This window comes from Musca domestica, unplaced genomic scaffold (genome assembly GCF_030504385.1).
Source record: "Musca domestica strain aabys unplaced genomic scaffold, Musca_domestica.polishedcontigs.V.1.1 29, whole genome shotgun sequence".
Classification (NCBI taxonomy): Eukaryota; Metazoa; Arthropoda; class Insecta; order Diptera; family Muscidae; genus Musca; species Musca domestica.
Genome location: NW_026712296.1, coordinates 7,535,082 through 7,560,537, shown reverse-complemented (window position 1 = coordinate 7,560,537; position 25,456 = coordinate 7,535,082). Strand labels below are relative to the sequence as shown.

At 34.6% G+C, this 25,456-nt stretch overlaps 1 protein-coding gene across 3 annotated transcripts in view; it reads left to right on the top strand.

Moving 5' to 3' along the window:
* Window positions 1-25,456, top strand: part of LOC101887365 (peroxidasin) — a 172,676-nt gene that overhangs the window by 121,906 nt on the left and 25,314 nt on the right. For all 3 annotated transcript variants that reach the window (XM_005190782.4, XM_005190783.4, XM_005190781.4), the window contains exons 7-9: window positions 12,228-12,440; window positions 16,169-16,344; window positions 16,580-16,761. In XM_005190782.4, coding sequence (XP_005190839.1) covers window positions 12,228-12,440; window positions 16,169-16,344; window positions 16,580-16,761 — 571 coding nt within the window. The remainder of the gene's footprint in view (window positions 1-12,227; window positions 12,441-16,168; window positions 16,345-16,579; window positions 16,762-25,456) is intronic.

Below are 25,456 nucleotides of genomic sequence, written 5' to 3'. Positions count from 1 at the left end.
GATCGGTTCAGTTCCCATATATATTTTTATCCGATTTCAAATTAATTTCGCACCAAATGGGCAATACAAGTCCGAATTTAAAAGATACAAATGCTTCGGCATATTTAGTCTATTGAATTTTAAATTATAATTATAATCATAGCGTGTATGATTGAATTCTCCCATAAAAGCTTTTAATTATTAAGTGGAGCTCAACTAAATTAGCAAAGTGGTGTAGGGTATCACAAAATCGGCCCCGCCCGACTTTAGGACTTTCTTTACTGGTTTGAAATAGTTTAGAGTGTTTGTGTGAAAACTGTTTAGATTTTGAATTAATTTTTCTGAGAAATCTGTTTTCGACTTAAAAAAATTCATTTATTTGGTCAGCGAAAAAATGTTCATGTTAATAACTCTTGAACCAACACTCGAAGACTGGCAAAATTCAGTAAAACTATTTCAAGTTATTGAGGACATCTTGTCCATCTAATCACGTTGGGATATTTTTATGTAAGATTCCATTAAAACTTTAATATTCATTTTATGCATTATTTTTGAGTCACGATAGTGTTTTGGTAAACGAACGATACTTGTGTATACAAAATCATATAATTGTAATTAAATGCAGGGCAGACATTACAACAGATGTGCAGGCGTTTGCCAACATGCACACAATGCAACATTTTCGGTCATTTTAGATTTTTACCGCAAATGATGATGCTGATGCTTATGCTGGTCTTGCCTTCGATTCCCGTTTTAATTGTCTACGTGTTTTTGCAAAGTTTTCTGCAACAGCTTGTTTTGAATCACTGGAAATTACTTGCAATTTGTCGCATTGCCCTTCCTGGAACCGAAAATAATAACCACAATATGTCCTGACTTTTTGTCGACTGCAATTTGGAGTGTAATTGTTATGAGTGGTTAGGAATGTGGCACGTTTTTTTGTCTCTTCAGTTGCATGCAATTTATGCATAATTTATGCATTTAATTGACTTGCAACAATGTTGCGGTTTATCATTCGAATCAAGAGCACTTACTAACACATGCATACACACACACACAGATACACAGCCAAACGAATTGTCTGATGGAAATGTTAATTAAAATATTTAATTAAATATTAAAACAAACATGCACAGACATACATACATCCATTTGTATGTGTTTTAGATGAAATTAAAACCTATTTAAGTTAAATAAATTCCTTAATTTTTATTATGAGTATAAATAAATGTATTTGCATGTCATGGATTATTGTTTTAATATATGAATTTACAAGTAGATGACAAAAAATTATAAGAAAAACTCAGTATTAATTAACTCAAATTTCATATAAACTATTCCTAGATTCTGTTGTTAATAAATTAACTTAAGTAAAGGGATTATATGATTATTCTAGAAAATATTTATGAGTTTGTGGAACATATTAATTCATATTTTAGAAATTATGAAATTGTAACAAATGTCTCAACAAACCAAAAGTACTGAAAATAGTAGATTTTTCCGTTGGACATTAGACATGTGCGTGAATGTTTTGCTAATCTGATTTTAGCTTAGAAATTCAAGTACTCTTCGGGCAGGTCGCAATTATGGCCAAATCCTCACGAAATTGAGATTAGAGGTGATGTTAGGGTCAGAATTGTTTTTGGAGATGAATCCAAAATATTTAGAGGTTGAAATGGACCATAAACAGAACAGAAATTTTCCTATGTTTGCTGTTGCTCTACAGGCCACAATTATAAACCAATCGACGCGGAATTTTGCATGGAGTTAGAGTTTAGAGCTGGACAGAAACATGCACTTAACCGTGGGATTAAAAAATCCCGGCGAAATCACACATGCAGGGTGAGATGAAAAAACTGCAACCAAATTCAGACTGCTGTCATTTCTAAGCCACTCGTCCGACAGCTGTTAAAAATATTCCAATGAAAGCTCATTATATTGTTTACAAGCGTACCAAAGCATTTTGTTGAGAATTTTCCAGAAAAAAGTTATTCATAATGGAATTTAAGCGTGATAGTGTGATTTCTTTATATTTGGCCTGTGGCTATGGTTAGAGTACTACAGCATTTAAATGTGAATAAATCTTTTGTGTCTCGTACCATCGCTGGTAGAGAAGCCCGACGTCAAGGAAGTGGACGATAAAAAAACAGCAACATCACCAGAAATGGTTCGAAATGTAAAGAAGCGTCTTGATCGAAACGCGTGTCGCAGTGGCCGAAAAATGGTTCGCGAGCTGAACATATCGCAATATACCATTCGGCAAATATTGAAAAATGAGCTCGGGGTAAAGCCATTGAAATCCCAAAAAAATGCAAGAACTTACAATTTGCAACAGAAATAAAATAGACAAATATATGGCCAAATAGGTACAATATATATGTAAAAGAAATGTATCTTATTTATTCTGCTTATACGTCAAGAACCGCTTTCACAATTCCCATCAACTCTAATCTCTAACAGAGAAAATTATAACAAAAAAATTTAATATTTTTTACATTTTTTCATTTTTTGTCATATTTTTTATCGCATGCGATTTTTTTTTTTCAATTTGAATTATAAATTCGAATTGTAAATTTTCTTCTACACCCCCAACACTATGTGTTGAGGCTATTATATACAGGCCGAAATTATTGTCCGATCCTCAGGAAATTTTGCAAGTGGGTAGGGCTAGGGTCAGAATTTAAGCCTATTGTTTTTAAAGAAGTACCTTCAGGGGTTCAAACAGACCAAAAAAATTAAAATCTCCTGATTTTGCAGTCGCTCACGCAATTTTGAATGAGAAGAGAGTTAAGGTCAGGGAAGAAGTCTAGCATTTTGGATGGCCATCGGATTATATTTAGCTGTAAAATGGACCATAATTTTCGTGTGGAATTCTTTTGAATAACTGACGGAGTGCTAAAGGAAAAAGCTAAGGGTAACATCTGAGCAGTGCTCTATAACATCATTTCAAAAACGAAAACTTTCAAAATGGATTTAGACATAAAGTTGCATCTAACATATTGTGGTGTTGTAGGGTATTACATGGTCGGCCCGCACGACTATAGCCTTTGCTTACTTGTTTGGTATAGCAATTCATTTTTTTACGAATCTAATTTATTCTTCTTCTTCAAATTTTCATGTTGATATCTATGATATCTCTTTGGAAAATTGGTCTATGTAGTTATATTAATTTGGAAAATCAAATTCAACTGATTTTTTTTGAGATGTGGCACTTTTTGTGCAAATTAGTGATATGAATTTTGTTCAATAACTTTTCACATAGCTGTACGAATTACAACACTGTTGTAGTACCATGTTTATGTAGACTATTGTCAAATTTTGGAAAAAAAAAATTCGTAATATTTGAAAAATCCGTATTATTAATACTTATTTTCAACACAAAGACTCTACAATGATTGTCCAATTCATAGACTTTGGATCCGACTTCGCAGTCCTGTATTTAAGAACAATATTAAACAAGTAAGCAAAGGCTATAGTCGTGCGGGGGGATACCCTACAATACTACAATATGTTAAAAACCCCTTATGCCCAAATCCATTTTGGAAGATTTCGCTTTTGAAATTATGGTCCAATGGTCTTCCAAAATGCTAGAATTCTTCCCCGCCCTTAGCTCTCTTCTCAGGCGAGTCGATTGGCTTCAATTTTGTGATCAGGTTTTTTTTCTATTTTGGTCCATTTCAACCCCTAAATATATTGCGGGCATCTTTGAAATCAATAAGTCTAACCCTTCTCAGCCTAACCCTACCCTTGTGAAAATTTTCGTGAGGATCGGACGATAATTGAAGACACCAATAACACCAACCAGTGTTGTAAGGTGAAAAAATATTACAAAATATAGAATTCAATATTAAGTCAAATTGAAAAAATCGCATACCATAAAATATATTAAACCAGTAAAGAAAGTCTTAAAGTCGGGCGGGGCCGACTTTATGATACCCTACACCACTTTGCTAATTTAGTAGAGCTCCACTTAATAATTAAAAGTTTTTTATGGGAGAATTCAATCATACACGCTATGATTATAATTATAACTTAAAGTTCAAAGAACTAAATATGCCGAAGCATATGTATCTTTTAAATTCGGAATTGTATTGCCATTTGGATAAAGATATATATGGGAGCTATATCCAAATCTGAACCGATCTCGATAAAATTTGGCAATGATATTTCTGAGCTGTATTTGATATATTTCCCTGAATATCGTTGTTACGGAGTGCATATTACGGCGGCAGTGGACAAAAATAACAAATCGGATGAACAATATATATGGGAGCTATAGCTATATCTGAACCGATTTCCATCAAATTTGGCATACTAGCTTCTAGACTCAATAGACTCATAAGTGCCAAATTCCATCCCATTTGGACAAATATTAGACGTTTGGTGCACAATAAAAAGTAAATCGGACGAAGTTATATATGGGAGCCATATCCAAATCTGAACCGATCTCGATAAAATTTAGCAAATGTATTTCTGAGCTGTATTTGATATATTTCCCCAAATATTGTTGTTACAGAGTGCATATTACGGCGGCGGTGGACAAAAATAACAAATCGGATGAAAAATATATATGGGAGCTATAGCTATATCTGAACCGATTTCGATCAAATTTGGCATACATATTTTCAGGCCTAATTTGGGTGTATATGCAAAATTCCATACAATTCGGGCTGATATTACACGTTTGGTGCGCAATAAAAGGCAAATCGGACGAAGATATATATGGGAGCTATATCAAAATTTTGACCGATTATTTCCAATTTCAATAGGGTTCGTCCTTGGGCCAAACAAATGATCTGTGCAAAATTTCATCTGGATCGGGCAATAAATGCGACGTACTTTGTTTACAAAAATACATGGACAGACGGACGGACGGACAGACGGACGGACGGACATGCATAAATCGACTCAGAATGTGATTCTATGCAGATCATCAAAAGGAACTATGGGTCTATCTCGTTTCCTTCTGCCTGTTACAAACAAATGCACAAAGACATAATACCCTGACCACCTTGTGGTGTAGGGTATAAAAATAAAAAAATGTCACAAAATATTACAAAATCTATATTAACGTCAACATTGATATTTTTTGCGATTTTTTTAGATTTTATTTTTTTATGCCAAGAGGTCATTTTGAATTGACAAAATTTGTCAAAATCGATCCAGCCATTTTTGAGATATAAGCATTCTCTCCCCTTCCTTTATATATACACATTGTATATATTTCGCTATATATATCCGATATATTTACTATCAGCATCTACTTAACGATCAGAATTTCGCCGGGATTAAAAATATTTAATGGAAATTTGGACTTATTTAACACAAATGTCATGGTCTATTTCACCCACTAAATATTACCCGATAACCATCAAAATTGGAAGACTACTGCCCAGCCCTAAGCTCTAGCCCCATGCTAACTTCCACGCCGATTGGTCTATAATTACGACCTGTAGAGCAACTGCAAAATCACGAAATTTTTCAGTTTTTGGTCCATTTCAACCCCTAAATATGCGATCATATCCAAAATCAATAGGCTTCTATTCTGACCCTAACCCCACTTACAATCTAAATTTCGTGAAGATCGGGCCATAATTGCTACCTGTAGAGTGATTACAAATTAATATAGACAGACGGACGGACGGACATACATAGCAAGATCGACTCAGCTCGACGAGATATATATATACTTTCCTATGTGGGAAACCAATATTTCGAGGTGTTACATAATTTTTGGCCCAATCAAACTTATAATACCCCCAACACATAGTGTTGTAGGGTATAAAAAGGTCTCAAACAAGTATTTCAATACGTTACGAAGTAAATGGAATTAATTAACATACTTTTCATGTGATTGTATACAGGATAGTCAAAGGAAAATTACTATAAATTAAAGGAAAAATTAATTGTCATTGGTAATTATAATGATGCTGTTAATTGAATAATATGCCGCATAAAGAGGTCTATCTGTTTAATCAACATCAGCCATCAAACATCAGCTCTATTAAAGTGATTGAGTGCAAAATAGTTTTGCAAACATTAGTGTGGGTTGCTTGGGTATATTTAACCGAAAGAAATTTAGGCTATGAAATACCGCTTAAAATTTTCTCAACATTGGTATCTATCGGTAGGTCATAGCGACCATGGTACAATAAAAAGGTAAGGTAGAGCTACCAGCTGATTGCAATTTTTTCTAAGTGTGTCCGTCTTCTGCCAATTTTGTGTATGTATTTATTGTTTTGAAAAATAAAAACAGAATATTTTCAAAACCAATGATTGGAAGACACGTACATGGCGGCTCGCGCATTAAAGCTATTAACCAGTTTAGCAATGAAATTGAAAAATTGAACACGTAGGATCCTATTTTTGATAGAAAATCCAGACATTTCATAAATTTTTCGCGCTATTTAACTCATTTTAAAAACCAGTAAAGAAAGTCTGAAAGTCGGGCGGGGCCGACTTTATGATACCCTACACCACTTTGCTAATTTAGTAGTGCTCCACTCAATCACACACGCTGTGATTATAATTATATCTTTTAAATTCGGAATTGTATTGCCCAATTAATTTGAAATCGGATAAAGATATATATATGAGAGCTATATCCAAATCTGAACCGATCTCGATAAAATTTGGCAAAGATATTTCCGAGCTGTATTTGATATATTTCCCTGAATATCGTTGTTACGGAGTGCATGTTACGGTTGTGGGTAACAAATATAACAAATCGGATGAATAATATATATGGAAGCTATAGCTATATCTGAACCGATCTTCACCAAATTTGACATACTAGCTTCTAGACTCAATTCGGTCGTAAGTGCCAAATTCCATCCCATTTGGACAAATATTGGACGTTTGGTGCACAATAAAAGGTAAATCGGTCAAAGTTATATATGGGAGCTATATCCAAATCTGAACCGATCTCGATAAAGTTTAGAAAATGTATTTCTGAGCTGTATTTGATATATTTCCCCAAATATTGTTGCTGCAGAGTGCATATTACGGCGGCGGTGGACAAAAATAACAGATCGGATGAACAATATATATGGGAGCTATAGCTATATCTGAACCGATTTCGATCAAATTTGGCACACATATTTTCAGGCCTAATTTGGGTGTATATTCAAAATTGCATTCAATTCGGACTGATATTACACGTTTGGTGCACAATAAAAGGCAAATCGGACGAAGATATATATGGGAGCTATATCTAAATTTTGACCGATTATCTCCAATTTCAATAGGGTTCGTCCTTGGGCCAAACAAATGATTTGTGAAAAATTTCATCTCGATCGGGCGACCTGTACTTTGTTTACAAAAATACATGGACAGACGGACGGACGGACATGCATAAATCGACTCAGAATATGATTCTATGCAGATCATCACAATTCAATTTTATCGACTTTTGTCGGTAACTCAAAAACTGAGTTAGAGAATTCCACTACAGATCAATTTTTGGTTTTTACTCTGTCTAAGTAACACTGTATATTTGCCTATACTCTACAAAAATTATAGGCTTATATTGTGATCCTCACCTTTATAGCATGTACAATTTCGTGACTTATTTAAACATAATAGCCTTCTCCCAGAGAGTAATATGTTTTCAATCGATTTTTATTTTATCATCTATAGCGAAAAGTTGTTAACACGTATTCAGTTCTTTTGAAGACTAGAACACTATTAAAGGATTTTCATATTAATGATGGTAGGACGTTTTCGTACCACCCTAACGTACATACTTGTATTGGAAAATGTTGAATGTTTCTGGCACACGCCATATACCAGATACGTAGGCATGATTTTGTTTCGAAGGGGTTTCAAGTTAAGAACGCAAAATATGTTGTGAAACGAGTTTACCTATAGTTTACACGAATTATCACACAGACGCGCTCTATACATTGTTTAAATCTATTACTTGATTTAATGCGTAACATTTGATTGTAACTCGAACTCTCTGTAAAATATAGCTGATAGAAAGTACTCAAATGTGTATTATTTTATGAAGGCAATAATGGTTACCCATTTGAGAAATCGACGATGATCTAAACCAAATACATTCTTCATTACCACTGAGTTCAAAAAAAATTTAAAATTTAAAGAGCTTGGCACAACGAAGGGAATACTTAACATAAGCAGAATGTTAAGAAAGGCAAGGAGAGAAGATCTAAGAAAATAAAAGGATGTGAGAATATTGTAGATTTTGCTAATGTACGGATATTGGACATAGAGAGAAGAGAAAGTAATCGATACACTATCGATATATCGATTCAATAGACATCAAAGAAGACAAGGATACCATTAAACACCAATACCTCGACCATATGGAGATAGGGGTATATATCATTTGATATGGCCAAAACGTGACCCATTGAAATAACGGTTTTAGACTCTAGGTCTCTTTGGACCAAATCCGTTTCAGCACATTTGAAGTCAATAAAGGGGTATTCGTCCATCTATCTGTCTGATCCACACTTGGTACATCGTAATATTATTATCAAACTTAGATCGAGTTCGGAGATTTGTACACACAAAATTTCAAAAATTTCACAGCCCACAAAGGGTTAGAATTTTTAATATTTACATCTCTCATAACTTGCGAAATAAGTCAGCGATTCTATACAAATTGGTATGTTAAAAAAGTATTTTTTCAATCAGAGATCTGATGTGAATATGGAATTTATCGGTCAACTCCTATTGGCACCTCCCCCACAACAGGTTACAATATTCATTAAAAATTATTATATATCTTGTATCTCCCATAAAGTGTCAACAGTTTGAATAATTATAACACAATTCAAAATATATTTTATTAAACTGACATAGGCTGAGGCACAACTGGAACTGGTACTTTTTAACTTAGTTTATTATAATTCTTAATTATACCCTATCCCACATAGTGGTTTGGTTTAATTGCGCACAAATGGCCAATATCAGTCCAAATGAATTTTGACACATCCGACCGAGTATTGAAAATAGCTTCAGATATAGCTATAGCTCCCATATATACGTTTTATGAAACCGGGCATAAGATAAGATCGTTTTAGGATTTTATATAGTTTTGATATACTTCTTCTTCATCCGATTTGACGGTTATTGCTCACCATATATGTAATACCAGCCTAAATTGAATAGAGTTTATTTTTCCTATTCAACCGAATTTTAACATTTAGTGGAAATCGGTCCAGTCGAGCAATATAAATATTTTTTAATATAATCCTTATCGAAGTCAATTTCGATTATTATTATTTTTTTTTGTTTAACAAAGTATGTAAACATCATCTTAAAATACGCACTACAATCATGTATTTACAAAAACATACATTTTTAAAACTAACTTAGTAAATTTGAGTTATACAACTTCACATCGAAACACACTCCACCCATCGACGTCCCTGTCACACATTCTTATATGTAAATCTGATATACAGATGGAAAATATATTTGACGGCGTCTATTAATTTGACACTAAATGCAAATTATAAATCCTCATTTTGAATGGGGAATGCTCATTTCCATTTTTCATTTCAATCTTCTCATCTTGTGTTCACTCGTGTCATATCATATCGCGTCACATTACGCTCAACAGCTTTCTTGTTTGACTTCTATGTTTAGTCAACATAGAATGCATAGATGCAGCGGATGACTGTATTGTGCGTGCAGTTGTATGAAACCTCATTTTGTCACCAGCACTAGACAAGTCCCCAAAGCAAGTGTCAGTGGAAAATTGTTTATCTTTGACAAGCTTATTAGCATACGAGTGTTGATGATACATCAGTACAAATTCGCTTTGTTTTAAACGCACATTCTATTGTATGTATGTATGTATGTTTATCATTATATTGTGAAAAAAATATTCGTTCGGCACAAAACTTCCCAGCAAGTCCAAATTTACATTAGGCGAGTTTAGTGGCGTGGGTAAGTCTCTGTTTGTACGAAAGAGGGATAAGAGGAAAGGAAATGACAAAAAACTGCTTGAACTGGCAGTTTTCTGCCAATTCCTTTTGTGTTTTTATTTTTATACCAAAATATAAATAACAATGACGGAAAAGGCAATGATGAAAAACAAAATTGTTTCAATCAAATTGCCGTGTACAAATGCTAGAGGCAAATTCTAAGGAGAACGATAAAAATTGCCACAAGTAAACTCATATAGTCTAAATCAGGTCTAACAATTTTCACGAATAACTTAAAAACAAAAATCGTTGCCACATTTTAGCAGCGTTACCTAATGTTCGACATACCGTATAGAAATATTCAACTTCCCCACCATGGTGAGATATTTTGTAACTCCGTATTACAAATGAAATACGTTGAAAAGGTTCAACTTTGAAATTTTGTGCACCCAACGCATTTGGGTAACATTAATATGAATATATGTGTTTTACATGTGTGGAGAAATACGTCGACAAAGTACATACGTCGAATTTTAGTTAACGATGTTAAACCGAATTTGGTATTTTGAACTCGCAAAGGGTAGAGTTTTTATAGGTTTTACAATTATTTTAAATCTAGCTGTTTTTCATACACTCAGCCATATGGCTAGAGAGGGTATATATCATTTGATTTCAGGACATTTGGAGTCGATCTAGCGATGTCCGTCCGTCGGTCTGTCTGTCTGGCTGGTGCGCACAATAACTCTCGAAGGGAGTATTCGATTTGGTCCAAACTTGGTACACCTAAATATTATTATCAAACTTAGATCGAGTTCGGAGATGGACAACAGCGTTCCACTCTTTCTCCTCCCCCACAAAAGTTCGAAATTTTCAAAAAAAAAATCCAATTTTGCTCCAACTTTGCAAAGCTTAATAGGTCAGGTGTAAAAATGGAGAATATTGGTCCACTCCATCAAGTACCTCCCCCACAAAAGGTCAAAATTTTGAATAATTATTAAACTTTCACAAAACGCGATGTAAGAGTCCGATTGCCTTCAGATTACATACATTACAAAAATTTTATTAACACAAGGTCTGGTGTAAAGATTGGATACATCGGTCCACTTCTTCTGGTACCTCCCCCACAAAGGGTCAAAATTTCGAATATTCATGCAGCTCATAAAAGGCGAAATTAACATTCGATTCTATTCAGATCTGATATATTTCAATATTTCTATCAACACAAGATCTAATGGTAGATATCGGACCATTCTTTCTGGTACCTCCCCAACAAAAGTCAAAATTTTCAATAACCAAACCGATCATATAGTCCGAAATAAGCATCCGGCTCTCTTCATACTTCACATATCCCATTATTTTTATACAAGATCTTCTGTGAAGATAGGATATATGGGTCCACTCCTTCTGGTACCTCCACCACAGGGGGTCAAATTTCTAAATATTCATGAAGCTCATAAAACGCGAAATTAACATTCGATGCCATTCAGACCTGGCACGTCTCAACATTTCTATCAACACAAGATCTGTTGTAAAGATGGTAGAGATCGGACCATTTCTCCTGGTACTTCCCTCACATAGGGTTGAAGATTTTGGAAACAAAACGCTCAAAGAAAGCGAAATAAGCTACCAATTCTCTTCAAATTTCACACATACAAACATTTTTGCTAACACAAGATCTATTGTGAAGATCATATATATCGGCGAACCCCTTTTGATACCTCACTCACAAAGAGTCACAATTTATCTGTCATAACTTGCGAAACAAATCAGTGAGTTTTTACAGCTTATATCTAAATGTTTCTCTCAACCAGAAATTTGAATGAATAAGGAATTTATGATTTCGCAAGAAATGGGATATAATTGTTCGATTTTCTTGTAATTTTGCCCATACCCATATTTTTATCTGTGTTAGGTGAAGTATGAAAAGGGAATACTTCGTTCGACCATATCTGGTACCATACGTACATTTTAACATTTTCTAAAAATTATCACATACCTCATATAATGTAAAGGAAGTAACCAGAATAATCCAAATCTGGCACGTCACAATTATTATATCATATTTATTTAGGTCCGAAACGGAATGGACCTACTACATAGCGATTCAACAATTTTGATAATCATAACAGAAGTCAAAATATATTTAAATAATCGAACATTGGCTGAGGCTATACATCTGTTGGAAAACCCGACTGATACTTTTTAACTTGTTACTATAAAAAGTCGACATAGTCGAATTTAACTCCTTCCTTAACTTTCCATGATTATTTAATTACTCTTTTATATAAAATACTTCATTTCCTTTGAATCTCATTCCGCTTTTATAACATTTATCTTCCCTTCTTCCAGAATTGCCCGAAATATTAATGGCTCCCCAAAATCAAACAATAAAAGTTGGCAAAAATTTCGTTCTTGAATGCGATGCTGATGGAAATCCAATACCGACCATATCGTGGCAATTCAATGGTGAGCCAATTACAGCAACAACAGAAAACGACCACCTGGTGTTGGAAAATGAAAATACGGAACTGATTGTGAATAAGGCCCAGGAATCGGATTCAGGTAATAATAACACAATTATTCTTCAAATAAAAATAAATATTTTTTGTACATTCCCATTAAGATTTATATAGTAAATTCGTTTCGAAGAATAAGATAGTGTTTTTGCTTTCGCAGAGTAATGAGCAAATGAATAAAGGCAACATTTAGTAAACTCTAGCAACGAAGCCACGTGAATAAGCAGCTCAATAAATATACAACTGTTAGCAGCTTTTTCTGCCAGCAAATCCAACGTGAAAATGAGGCTAACCATTTCATACTAGCGACTATTGAGTTATCCCACATAACATTTATTCTTTTATATACCCTCCACCATACATAATATGGAGGGTATATTAAGTTCGTCATTCCGTTTGTAGCCCATTAAAATAAAAATTCTAGACCTAACAAGGTATACAGGGTGAGATAAGTCAAACGCCATAATTTTTACATTTTTTTTTTTAAATTTCATTGAATGAAAGCAAAAAATGTCGGAAATTGCCTCAAATTTTAGAATAAGTTTAGATTTGTTCGAATTGATCACCCTTGACACGAATTATGGCCTTTAGACGCTTGAGGTAATCGACACTTTGGTATTTTTTAAGTGCCAACGTTGATTTCCAAATTAGTCCAGACACAATAGTCCAACGGATTGGTATCCGGAGATTTTGGTGGCCATTGTGCGCTGGAAATGAAGCAAAGAACCTTATTTTGTAACCATTGTTGGATGGCGCGTGCTGAGTGCGATGATGCTGAGTCCTGTTGGAATGTCCAAGGTCTGCGGCCAAAATGTTGGCGTGCCCAAGACTTTAATACATCCTCCACAATATTTTCGCGGTCTCGGAGAGCGACAATTGGCCAACACGATCACCATGGCCGGCGCTTGAGTTCTGGTGGCCAATCGAAGGTGCACATTTTCAGCTGACCTCTTGTGCAAGTAAACTTGATCATTTTGTTTGCTGGACAACGAATTTTCTCATCGGAAAAAACCAAATTCGGCAGTTCACCACTTTCGGCCAAGCTAAGCAACTCCTTAGCTCTTTTGAGTCTATTTGCTTCCTGTTGCGGTGTAAGTTCTTCAATGGCTTTACCCCGAGCTCATTTTTAAATATTTGCCGAATGGAATATTGCGATATGTTCAGCTCACGAGCCATTTTTCGGCCACTGCGACGCTGGTTTCGATTAAGTCGCTTCTTTACTCTTCGAACCATTTTTGCTGATGTTTCTGTTTTCTTCCGTCCACTTCCTTGACGTCGGGCTACGCTACCAGTATTACGGTAACGAGCGATGGTACGATACACAAACGATTGATTCACAATTAAATGCAGGAGTGATCTGACGATAGCCACTTGTTGTTTTCCAGCCAAATATAAGGAAATCACGCTTGAATTTCATCACGAATAACTTTTTTCTGGAAAATTCTCAGCAAGATGCTTTTGTACGCTTGTAAACAATATAATGAGCTGTCACTGGAATAATTTTAACAGCAGTCTGAAGTTGGTTAACGTTTTTTCATCTCAGCCTGTATATATCCACGATGTCGTATAACCGCCATACATGGGTTCCCCCGATATTCGGTATTTTGATAATTTTGGACATTATTCATCGGTTTTGTTTCAAAGTTTGTATTTGAAGTTCGTAAGCTGCAGTACCCATACAGCTTATGAGAAAAAATTGACAATGCAGTTCCAGGTCTTCATATAGCCCCCATACAACTATACCTCCCTATATTCCGTGTTTTGATAATTTTATCGACATTATTCACCGGAATTGTTTCAAATTTCGTATTTGTATATTGTAGTGACCTATGTCAAAAGTTGTCTATGCAGGTCCTCGTCTTCCTATAGAACCCAATGTAACGGCGGCTTCCTATATTCGGTATTTTTGAACGGATCTAATTTTTTGGAAAATTGACAATGCGGCAAAAATTGCAATCGCTTTCGCACCAATCTCGACCTTTCTATCCAGAAAATGTATCCCTTCTATATAACAGCTAGTCCAATCTGAATCCCATGCTAACTTGTTACATTAAATAATACATTATTTGGTAATTGTACTTTTCATGTAAACGCAAAAAAAAGGAGGAAAAAACATTACAATGAAAGCAATCAGTTGACTCATATGGGAATAACAAATAAATAAATATTTATTAAAATAATGGAAGGATAAGAAAAAAACATGAAACAATTACTTAAATGTAAAACTATGGCTGTTTACACTGTGCGGCAAAATGGAACTCAACTTCGAGTTGGCGGCCATAACAGTTTTTGTTAAGTAGTTTTTATTAAGTCGTAAGTTTAAATTAAAAAATGTTTCTTTCTTAAACGGAATTAAAAAAAATAAAAAACACATAAAAAAATTTGTAAAATTGTTATTAAATATGCTACGTTGACAAATAAGGTAACGTTAAATGTTTTTTATTTCTTCATTGAACTAATTATTCAAACGGCATTGGCATGTGTAGCATACGTATTTTAAACTCATAGGATATATTCGATGGACATTAAAAACAAGTAACAAAGCTTTATGTTCCTCAGGATCAAACTTTGAATACCCCACACCTTTTAGAAGGAATTTGCTGCTTTGTTGAAAAATACTGATAAAATCATAAATACCGATATATGAAAACGTAGATTTGCATAGGAAATTTTCTGTTACAGACTGCAGTTCCCATTATGAACTTACAATAGAGATTTTTATTAATATCGTTATTATGGAGTGCATATTATGGCTGCGGAAGACAAAAATAACAAATCGGTTGAACAATATATATGGGAGCTATAGCAATATTTGAACCGATTTCGATCAAATTTCGCATACTTATTTTCAGGCCTAATTTAGTATGTAAGTGCAAAATTCCATATCATTTGGGCTGATATTACACGTTTTGTGCACAAAGAAGCAAATCGGACGAAGATATATATGGGAGTTATATAGGATGAGATAAAAAAATTGCAACAAAGTCAGACGCCATTATTATTAATTTTTTTTTTTAATTTTATTGAATGAAAGCAAAAAATGTCGAAAATAGCATCAAATTTTAGAATAAGTTTACATTTGTTCGAATTTGTATTTTGGCCCAACCCCGGCAAAGCGCTTACTTGAGGCGATCGACACTTTGGTATTCTTAGTGCCAACCTTGCTTTCCAAAAAACTCCAGACATAAAAGTCGTACGGATTGGTATCCGGAGATTTTGTTGACCATTGTGCGCTGGAAATGAAGCGAGGAACCTCATTTTGCGATGGTGCTGAGTCCTGTTGGAATGTCCAAGGTCTGCGACTAAAATGTTTGCATGCCCAAGGCATGCACTCTCCAGAATATTTTCGCCATATTATTTGGCAGTTATTCGATTAATACGAGCGGAGAGCACCATCGGCTTTTATGGCGGCCCATAACATCACTATGGCCGGCGCCAACTGAACGTGAACATTTTCAGCTGACCTCTTTGGCAAGTAAACACGATCATTTTGTTTGTTTACAAACTGCTGGACAACGAATGTTTTCTCATCGGAGAAAACCAGATTCGGCAGTTTGTTGTTTTTTGAATAAAAAAATTATGTAGCATTTCACAAGCTTCTAAACATTCGCGAGGCCTCGGTCAAAATTATATGTTTACCTCATAACAATTTGCTTTTGGGGGTCTTAATAAGTTCGCCCCCAGTGAAAATATTCCACTCCTTAACTTTCTGTTGACAAGTGTTAATTTTGATTTTTTAAATTTCGGTTTTCATTTCTTGTTTGTTTTTCATAGGCGTCTATACCTGTGTAGCAGAAAACGATAATGGGCGCACAAAGATATCGGCGACAGTTACCGTGGAACGGGTAAACAGTGCTCCACGGCTGCTTATTAAACCATACGACCTGGATGCATTGAGTGGAACCAGCATTGAATTGCCTTGCAAAACAGAGGATTCAGATGGCATACAGGTGAGTTCGGCAGATGATGAAAATGAATGAGATTTTTGTTGTATTTTTATGCTTGTTTGAGTTGACAATTTTAATCGAACGGGAGAAGGTGGATGTCTGCTTCAGCAAGCCAGCCAGCCAGTCATACCTTTGAAAACCAACCCCACTACAAATCCACCAAACAAATGTCCAGTGGGGGCTTCTGATTTTTTTTTTTTCTGATATTGATTTTTATGTTGATTTTTCTTGTTTGCAGATTACTTGGCGCAGAGATGGGCGTATTATTGACCCGAATGTTTTGTTAACGAACAAATACGAAATCAGTGGAACGGGTAGTTTGTTTGTTCGCAACGTTACAATATTCGATGGCGGGCGATATGAATGTTCGGTGAAGAATGAATATGGCCGATCGACGGCATCTGCCTTTGTGACAATAAGGTAAGTTGAAGAAGATAGTGTGCAAACAAACAGGACAAGTCTGGTATGAAGGAAAGAGGAGAATAGTGCCAGGAGATGAGGCAAGTTATACTAGACAAATGGTTGTGACGAAAAACACGAAAAGCAGACGTTTGTATGCATGTTTATTTTTCAGTTAATTTACCATGCGACTCCATTTGTTGTGTTGCACTTTTTGCTCCTTGTTAAAAGGAAATTGAAAATTTCAATTTCAAAGAGGAATTACAAATACTGAAGTTGACGAAATCGACATTTCTCATTCCAATCTCGTGTATGGGTTGCAGAACATGTTTTTTCTGGTCAATGAAAAAAAATAATAAAAGGAATTCGGAAAGAAAAGAATGTGTAGCGAAATGTTAGGATTCGATTAATTATAAAACCCTGCGGGGCACTTTTTTGTAAACAATTTCTCATCGGTACAACAATGTGGGTTAATAATGTAAATTTTAAAGACGAAGTTATGACTATATGAAGAGAGATGATTTCCACAAACATATCTATAATTATACCCTACAAAACTATGTGTAGGGGGTATTATAAGTTTGATTGGGCCAAAAATTATGTAACACCTTGAAATATTAGTTTCCCACATAGGAAAGTATATATGGATCTTCCTATCACGCCGAGCTAAGTCAATCTAGCTATGTATGTCCGTCCGTCCGTCTATGTTAATTTGTAAAAATCGCAATTATGGCCCGATCTTCACGAAATTTAGAATGGAGGTTGGGCTAGGGCCAGAATAGAAGCCTATTGCTTTTGGAGATGATCGCATAATATTTAGGTTAAAATGGACCAAATACTGAAAACTTTCCTGATTTTGCAGTTGCTCTACAGGTCGCGATTATAGACCAATCGACACAGAAGTTGGCATTTTTGTGTGAAAAAATACCTAGATTTCCATTCTACCGAAACGCTGAAAATAACTAACAGGCGAAATCCAAAACACGCAAATGGCAAACCTCTGGCTTTTTATGCTGATTACGTTGACGAATATAGCCAAATATCGTAGGCAAGCAAATCATATAGATGAGTCTAAATTTGGTGATACAGAGGGGCCTCTTGCTTTGGGAGGTGATTGCAAAATAATGAACCAAAAACAGAAAAAATTTCCTGATCACAAAATTGGAGCCAATCGACACACCTGTGAAGAGAGTTAAGGACAGGGAAGAATTTTAGCATTTTGAATGACCACTGGATTATATTTAGCTGTAAAATGGACCACAACAACTAACAGCAAATGTCCCTGGTCAAAATGCTAAGGGTAATGTCTCGGCAGTGCTTCGTGACATCATTTCAAAAGCGAAATCTTCCAAAATGGATTTGAACATAAAGGGGCTTCTAACATATTGTAGTGTTGTAGGGTATCACATGGTCGGCCCCGCACGACTTTAGCCATGGCTTACTTGTTTTTTTAAATAACTATTACAAAATATAATAGCTATAGCAAATTGGGTGCTAAATCTACGTTTGCAGAAAGTTTTAATGTGATTTTCGATGAAACACCTATATGGAACATCGCAACAGATCTTCCGGAGATATAACTCCACCTTGGGGAACCCTACGGGCTTTGGACTTCTTATTTCGGAATTCCACGTACGACTGGCGTCCACACATATAGTTGATAATTCAACGTTTCAAACTTGGTCGGAGGGTAGTTCTTTTCACATCATCAAACAGTGCGGCATGATTGACCGTGTCAAATGCCTTTGATATGTCAAGGTCTGCCAACACTGTTCTATGACGCGATTCAGTCTCTACTAATGTGTGGAAATGGCATGGACGGAATTCGTGTTGATGGTTTGCAACTGGATAGCTTCCTCTAATGCTGTGGAGGAGTAAATAATCGAGGGTCTTTGCTACTGGGGACAAAAGCGAAATTGGCCTGTACGATTGGCCATCGCTGGCATCCCCGGCCGAACTTTCTACATTTTTACTTGTTTGTATTTAAAAATTGTTGGGAATGCCTTAAAGTATGCTATCAAACCAAAAAGAGGAAAATGTTTGTACGTTTGATTGTTTGTTTGTAATTTATGGACTCAAACCCGCTAAACAGATTTTCAACATAATTTTATTTGTCAACGTATTCTTTTTTAATTTCCCAACCTTTTCCAATCGTTGGAGGGTATTCAATGTTCGGCCCGACCGAACTTTCTACTTTTTTACTTGTTTGTATTTAAAAATTGTTTGGAGCGCCTAAACGTATGGTATCAAACTAAAATGAGGAAAATGTTTGTACGTTTGATTGTTTCCTTGTAATTTATGGACTCAAAACGCGCTAAACAGATTTTTCTTCAAATATCCAAATATACTAGAGCATTGCCTGATAGTAAAAAAGCCTATATAAATAGAAATATATCTGATGCTATATCTCTATATATAGCCTATCGGAGGTTTATCGAAAAAAAATGAATTATAATTAAAATTGTCTATTGGAATGTGTAAAAGCCAGTTTCCACATCGTGTTAGAGTCATATATAAAATAGTTTTCTTCAACGATTTATAAAGTTAAACTAGAAGCTATTCTTTATAAAATGAGGTTCGGGCAGCGTGTGATGGTTTCATTGGCCGTTTGAAGGCCATAATTCGTGCCAAAGGTGACAATGCTATTTCCGAAAATTTAAAAAAAATAAAATTATGGGGTTTGACTTTGTTGCAGTTTTTTATCTCACCCTGTATACTATAAAGCACTTCTTTTCAGATAACAAGCTGTGTGAAGCCCCTTTAACATTAATTTAGAAAATTTTAACATTAATTTAGAAAAAGTAGCTTGTCATAGGCATGTACCATTATGTGCCTTAACGGAATTCGCCAAATTATATATCGGTTCAGATTTGGATAAAGGTCCCATATATATTTTCACCAGATTTCATGTATTTGTATTTGCACCAAACACAATATGTATCTCAATTTTCAATAAAATTTGGAATTTGCGACAAAATTTTCGTCTAGAAATAAATGTTTTAAAATTATATTAAAATCGGTTCATATTTCGGTATAGCTCCCATATATATTTCCGCCCCATTTCATGTATTTGATACACCAAACATGATATGTATCTCTAATTTCAATGAAATTTGGAATGTGTGACGAATTTTCGGTCAGAAAATAAATTTGTCAAATTATGTTGAAATCGTGTCGGATTCGGATATAACTCCTATATATATATATATATCGGCCAATTTCGTGTATTTGGTACACCAAACACGATATGTATCTCCAATTTCAATGAAATTAGGGAAGTCTGGAAATGGATTTGCCAAATTCGGTATAGTTCCCATAAATACTACTTTTGTCCAAACACTCAACACCTGTAAAATGGTGAAGGATTTGGACTGGATCTGGTCCGCCAAATCTGTATCTACAAAATAGAAAAACTTGTTTACAATGGTTACCATTATTACGGAGAAGTATATGTGTTCATATGTATTGCTATCTCGAATCCCTCTAATAGCAACAGAAAGTCCGCTCAACGAGACATTTACAAGGAAAAAACTCTTATTTGGCATGATCCTGCTGTAGTGGCATGTTCACGTGTTGGTTGACCGAGCGATTAGCTTGTTTAATACTTTTACTTTTATGCTATTAAAAATCCGAATACCAAGATGAAGAATTCAGCTTAGCTTTAAGGCTAAATTTAGCTGCAAGTGCTAAAATAAATTTTTATTTGAGAGCTTTATGTATTTAGTTCATAAATATCCTAAAATCAGTTGAAAATATATCTGGACCTATTATCATTTATTTCAGTATCGTTCACACTGGAGTCAAACAAACAGTCTTTGCATAACTTAGTCTTAAATAGAAAATAAATGCGTTTCTAACCAGATGTATGGCGTAGGGTATACAAAATACGTACAATGATAATCATACTCGCAATATTACTTGGTGTCCATTTTCAGGAAACTTAATCTTATGACTATAATAAAGTTTTCAAGTAATTTGAAAATTGTTAAGCAAAAACTTAAACCATGGAATATTGAAATGTGACTACCGCCTGTCTTCATACATTTTTCTTTATGAAACACACCTTAAACATTTCCCTGTTGCTATGATATTTGATACTGGAGGGCGAGGAATTCCGAAAGGTAGAGGTTAAACAGTTCCGGAGATATCACTCCACCTTGGGGAACCCTACGGGCTTTGAACTTCTTAGTCCGGAATTCCACGTACGACTGGCGTCCACACATATAGTTGATAATTCAACGTTTCAAACTTGATCGGAGAGTAGTTCTTTTTACATCTTCAAACAGTACGACATGATTGACCAAGTCAAATGCCATTGATATGTCTAGGTCTGCCAACACTGTTCTATGACACGATTCAATCTCTACTAATATGTGTGGAAATGGCATGGACGGAATTCGTGTTGATGGTTTGCAACTGGATAGCTTCCTCTAATGCTGTGGAGGAGTAAATAATCGAGGGTCTTTGCTACTGGGGACAAAAGCGAAATTGGCCTGTACGATTGGCCATCGCTGGCATCTTTCTACTTTTTTACTTGTTTTTATTTAAAAATTGTTGGGAACGCCTTAAAGTATGCTATCAGACCAAAAAGAGGAAAATGTTTGTACGTTTGATTGTTTGTTTGTAATTTATAGACTCAAAATCGCTAAACAGATTTTCAACATAATTTTATTTGTCAACGTATTTTTTTTTAAATTTCCCAACCTCTTCCAATCGTTGGAGGGTATTCAATGTTCGGCCCGACCGAACTTTCTACTTTTTTACTTGTTTGTATTTAAAAATTGTTTGGAGCGCCTAAAAGTATGCTATCAAACTAAAAAGAGGAAAATGTTTGTACGTTTGATTGTTTCCTTGTAATTTATGGACTCAAAACCCGCTAAACAGATTTTTCTTCAAATATCCAAATATACCACAGCATTGCCTGATAGTAAAATAGCCTATATAAATAGAAATATATCTGATGCTATATCTCTATATATAGCCTATCGGAGGTATATCGAAAAAAATGAATTATAATTAAAATTTTCTATTGGAATGTGTAAAAGCCAGTTTCCACATCGTGTTAGAGTCATAGCATCGTGTTGAAAGTAGCCGACTTTAAAGCGCGGTCAACAATTTATAAAGTTAAACTAGACGCTATTCTTTCTAAAATGAGGTTCGGGCAGCGTGTGATGGTTTCATTGGCCGTTTGAAGGCCATAATTCGTGCCAAAGGTGACAAATTCGAACAAATCTAAATTTATTCTAAAATTTGATGCTATTTCCGAAGATTAAAAAAATAATAAAATTATGGGGTTTGACTTTGTTGCAGTTTTTTGTCTCACCCTGTATACTATAAAACACTTCCTTTCAGATAACAAGCTGTGTGAAGCCCCTTTAACATTAATTTAGAAAATTTTAACATTAATTTAGAAAAAGTAGCTTTTCATAGGAATCTACCATTATGTGCCTTAACGGAATTCGCCACATTATATATCGGTTCAGATTTGGATAAAGCTCCCATATATATTTTCACCAGATTGTATTTGTATTTGCACCAAACACAATATGTATCTCAATTTTCAATAAAATCTGGAATTTGCGACAAAACTTTCGTCTAGAAATAAATGTTTTAAAATTATATTAAAATCGGTTCATATTTGGGTATAGCTCCCATATATATTTCCGCCCCATTTCATGTATTTGAAATTTGGAATGTGTGACGAATTTTCGGTCAGGAAATACATTTGTCAAAGTATGTTGAAATCGTGTCGGATTCGGATATAACTCCTATATATTTCGGCCGATTTCGTGTATTTGGTACTCCAAACGCGATATGTATCTCCAATTTCAATGAAATTAGGGAAGTCTGGAAATGGATTTGTCAAATTCGGTTTAGCTCCCATAAATACTACTTTTGTCCAAACACTCAACACCTGTAAAATGGTGAAGGATTTGGACTGGATCTGGTCCGCCAAATCTATATCTACAAAATAGAAAAAATTGTCTACAATGGTTAACATTATTACGGAGAAGTATATGTGTTCATATGTATTGCTATCTCGAATCCCTCCAATAGCAATATAAACGCCGTTCAACGTGGCATTTTCTACGAAAATTAATAAATCTCAAGGAAAAACTCTTCAAACTCTTATTTGGCATGATCCTGATGTAGTGGCATGTTCACGTGTTGGTTGACCGAGCGATTAGCTTGTTTAATACTTTTACTTTTATGCTATTAAAAACCCGAATACCAAGATGAAGAATTCAGCTTAGCTTTAAGGCTAAATTTAGCTGCAAGTGCTAAAATACATTTTTATTTGAGAGCTTTATGTATTTAGTTTATAAATATCCTAAAATCAGATGAAAATATATGAGAGCTGTATCCCTATCTGGACCTATTATCACTTATTTCAGTATCGTTCACACTGGAGTCAAACAAACAGTCTTTGCAGTTTCTAACCAGATGTATGGCGTAGGGTATACAAAATACGTACAATGATAATCATACCCGCAATATTACTTGGTGTCCATTTTCAGGAAACTTAATCTTATGACTATAATAAAGTTTTCAAGTAATTTGAAAATTGTTAAGCAAAAACTTAAACCATGGAATATTGAAATGTGACTACCGCACTGTCTTCATACATTTTTCTTTATGAAACACACCTTAAACATTTCCCTGTTTTATGATAGCCGTTTATTACTCTCCCATCTTGAATCGCTAAAAGAGTCGCATGGTAGACAGATAATTACATGCTTAAACAGTAAGGGAGATGTGGTCTTAGTTTGCATAATCCGTGATTATTAATTATGTAAAGAAAGGATATAAAAACAACTTTGCTTTGCGTTGAGAAATTTAATTTAAATACTTCTTAGATTGTCGGAGATAACTTTATGTTCAAAGTCAAAGGATGAGTAAAGAAGAATGCAAAACAAAAAAAAAAAAGGATCCAACCATGACTTTGGGTTTACAGTATGTGCCAAAGGATGTAAATAGTAAAAAAAAGAAAAATAAAAAACGCAATGTATTTTAGGAGAGAGTTATTTCAGTCAACTAAAAATTGGAAAAAAAAAGTAAACAGTAATAATTAGCAAGAAATCAGATGTTTAGTTAAATTCGTGTTCTTACTTTATTAATATTAACAAGTAAAAAAGCTGTAAGTTTTTAAAATCTGAAAAATACCAAATGTAGCCGCCTTATTAGGGTCTAAACGACGACGAACTTCAAATACCAAATTTTAAACATTTCCGGTGAATAATGTCGCTAAAACAACAAAGTACCGAATATCGGGAGGTACCGTTATATGGGGGCAGACAATTTTCTGTCTGAAGCTGTAGTATCCATTTCGAACCTCAAATACCAAATTTGAAACAATTAACGTGAATGTCGCTAAAATCATCAAAATAACGAATATCGGGAGGTACCGTTTTATGGAGGCTATACCAAAACGTGGACCTACACGACCCATTTTAAACACCAAAAGTCCTGTAGACATAATATACATTTGAGTAAAATTTTATTTCGTTCGAAAGCTAGAGTGATTTCCACAGACGGACGGACTTCACTAAATCGACATAGAATTTTATGCTGATCAAGAATATATATACTTAGTGGGGTCTAAAATGTATAAACGGAATGACAAACTTAATATACCATCCACACTTTGGTGGAGGGTATAACAATTGGTTAGGTAAAAAAATTAAAGTTTTGAGTTTGTTTGATTAAGTATTAACAACTAATGTACCAGTGCAAAGAAAAGTGCTAAAATTTAAAATCAATATTTCAATTCCAACTTCGTTCTCAATGTGTTGATCGGTTATAGACAGCCCTGAAATTTGGAATGTGTAGCGGAATTTAGCACAAAAATTAACTTGCCAAATTATATTGAAATTGGTTCAGATTTGAATATAGTTCCCAAACATATTTTCGGCCGATTTCGTGTTTTTGATGGACAAAACACGATATGTATGTGCAATTCCAATGAAAATCGGAATGAGTAACGGAATTTTGTACAAAAATTAATTTGCCAAATCATAATGGAATCGGTTCAGATTTGAATATAGTTCCCATGTATATTTTCGGCCTATTTCATGTATTTAATACAGCAAACACGATATGTGTCTCCAATTTCAATGAAATGTGAAATATAACGGAATTTGCAGGAATTTTGCCATTAGAATAACATGTTTTTCAAGTAATTGATTTATCTTCAATCAGATTTGGAATGGGTACTATTCTTTCACATTCATTATCATTCGACGTTGTGAAACAAGACGATTATTCGATTAGGCCTAGAAGATGATTCTTAAAGATCCTTCCTTCCTTCCTATCGCATAAAAAAGCAAGTACTAAAAAAACTACGTACAATCCTGTGGATCACACTATTTGTTAAAGTACCATTATTTTTTGCAATGTCCTTTGATGTACTTGTTGACAGTTGGTGGGAAACTCAGATAAAAGTTTTATTTTATCCGTCTTTAATTGTAAGTTTCTATCTACACTTTAATCATTGTTTTTCTTAGTAGTTATCTCTGTAATTCTTAGCCAAGCAAATGGAACAACGTTATAACCCTCTTTATTCTCTTGCACGTTTATCTTGAAGCCTTTCGCCTAAAGTAAAAAGAACCAGAATTAATGCAAAATTGGTGCATATTTTCTAACTTTATGCAAGTGAAAACTCTTACAATTGCCTAACGTACTGTGTACTTTTTAACTGGTAAATTTCAACAATTGC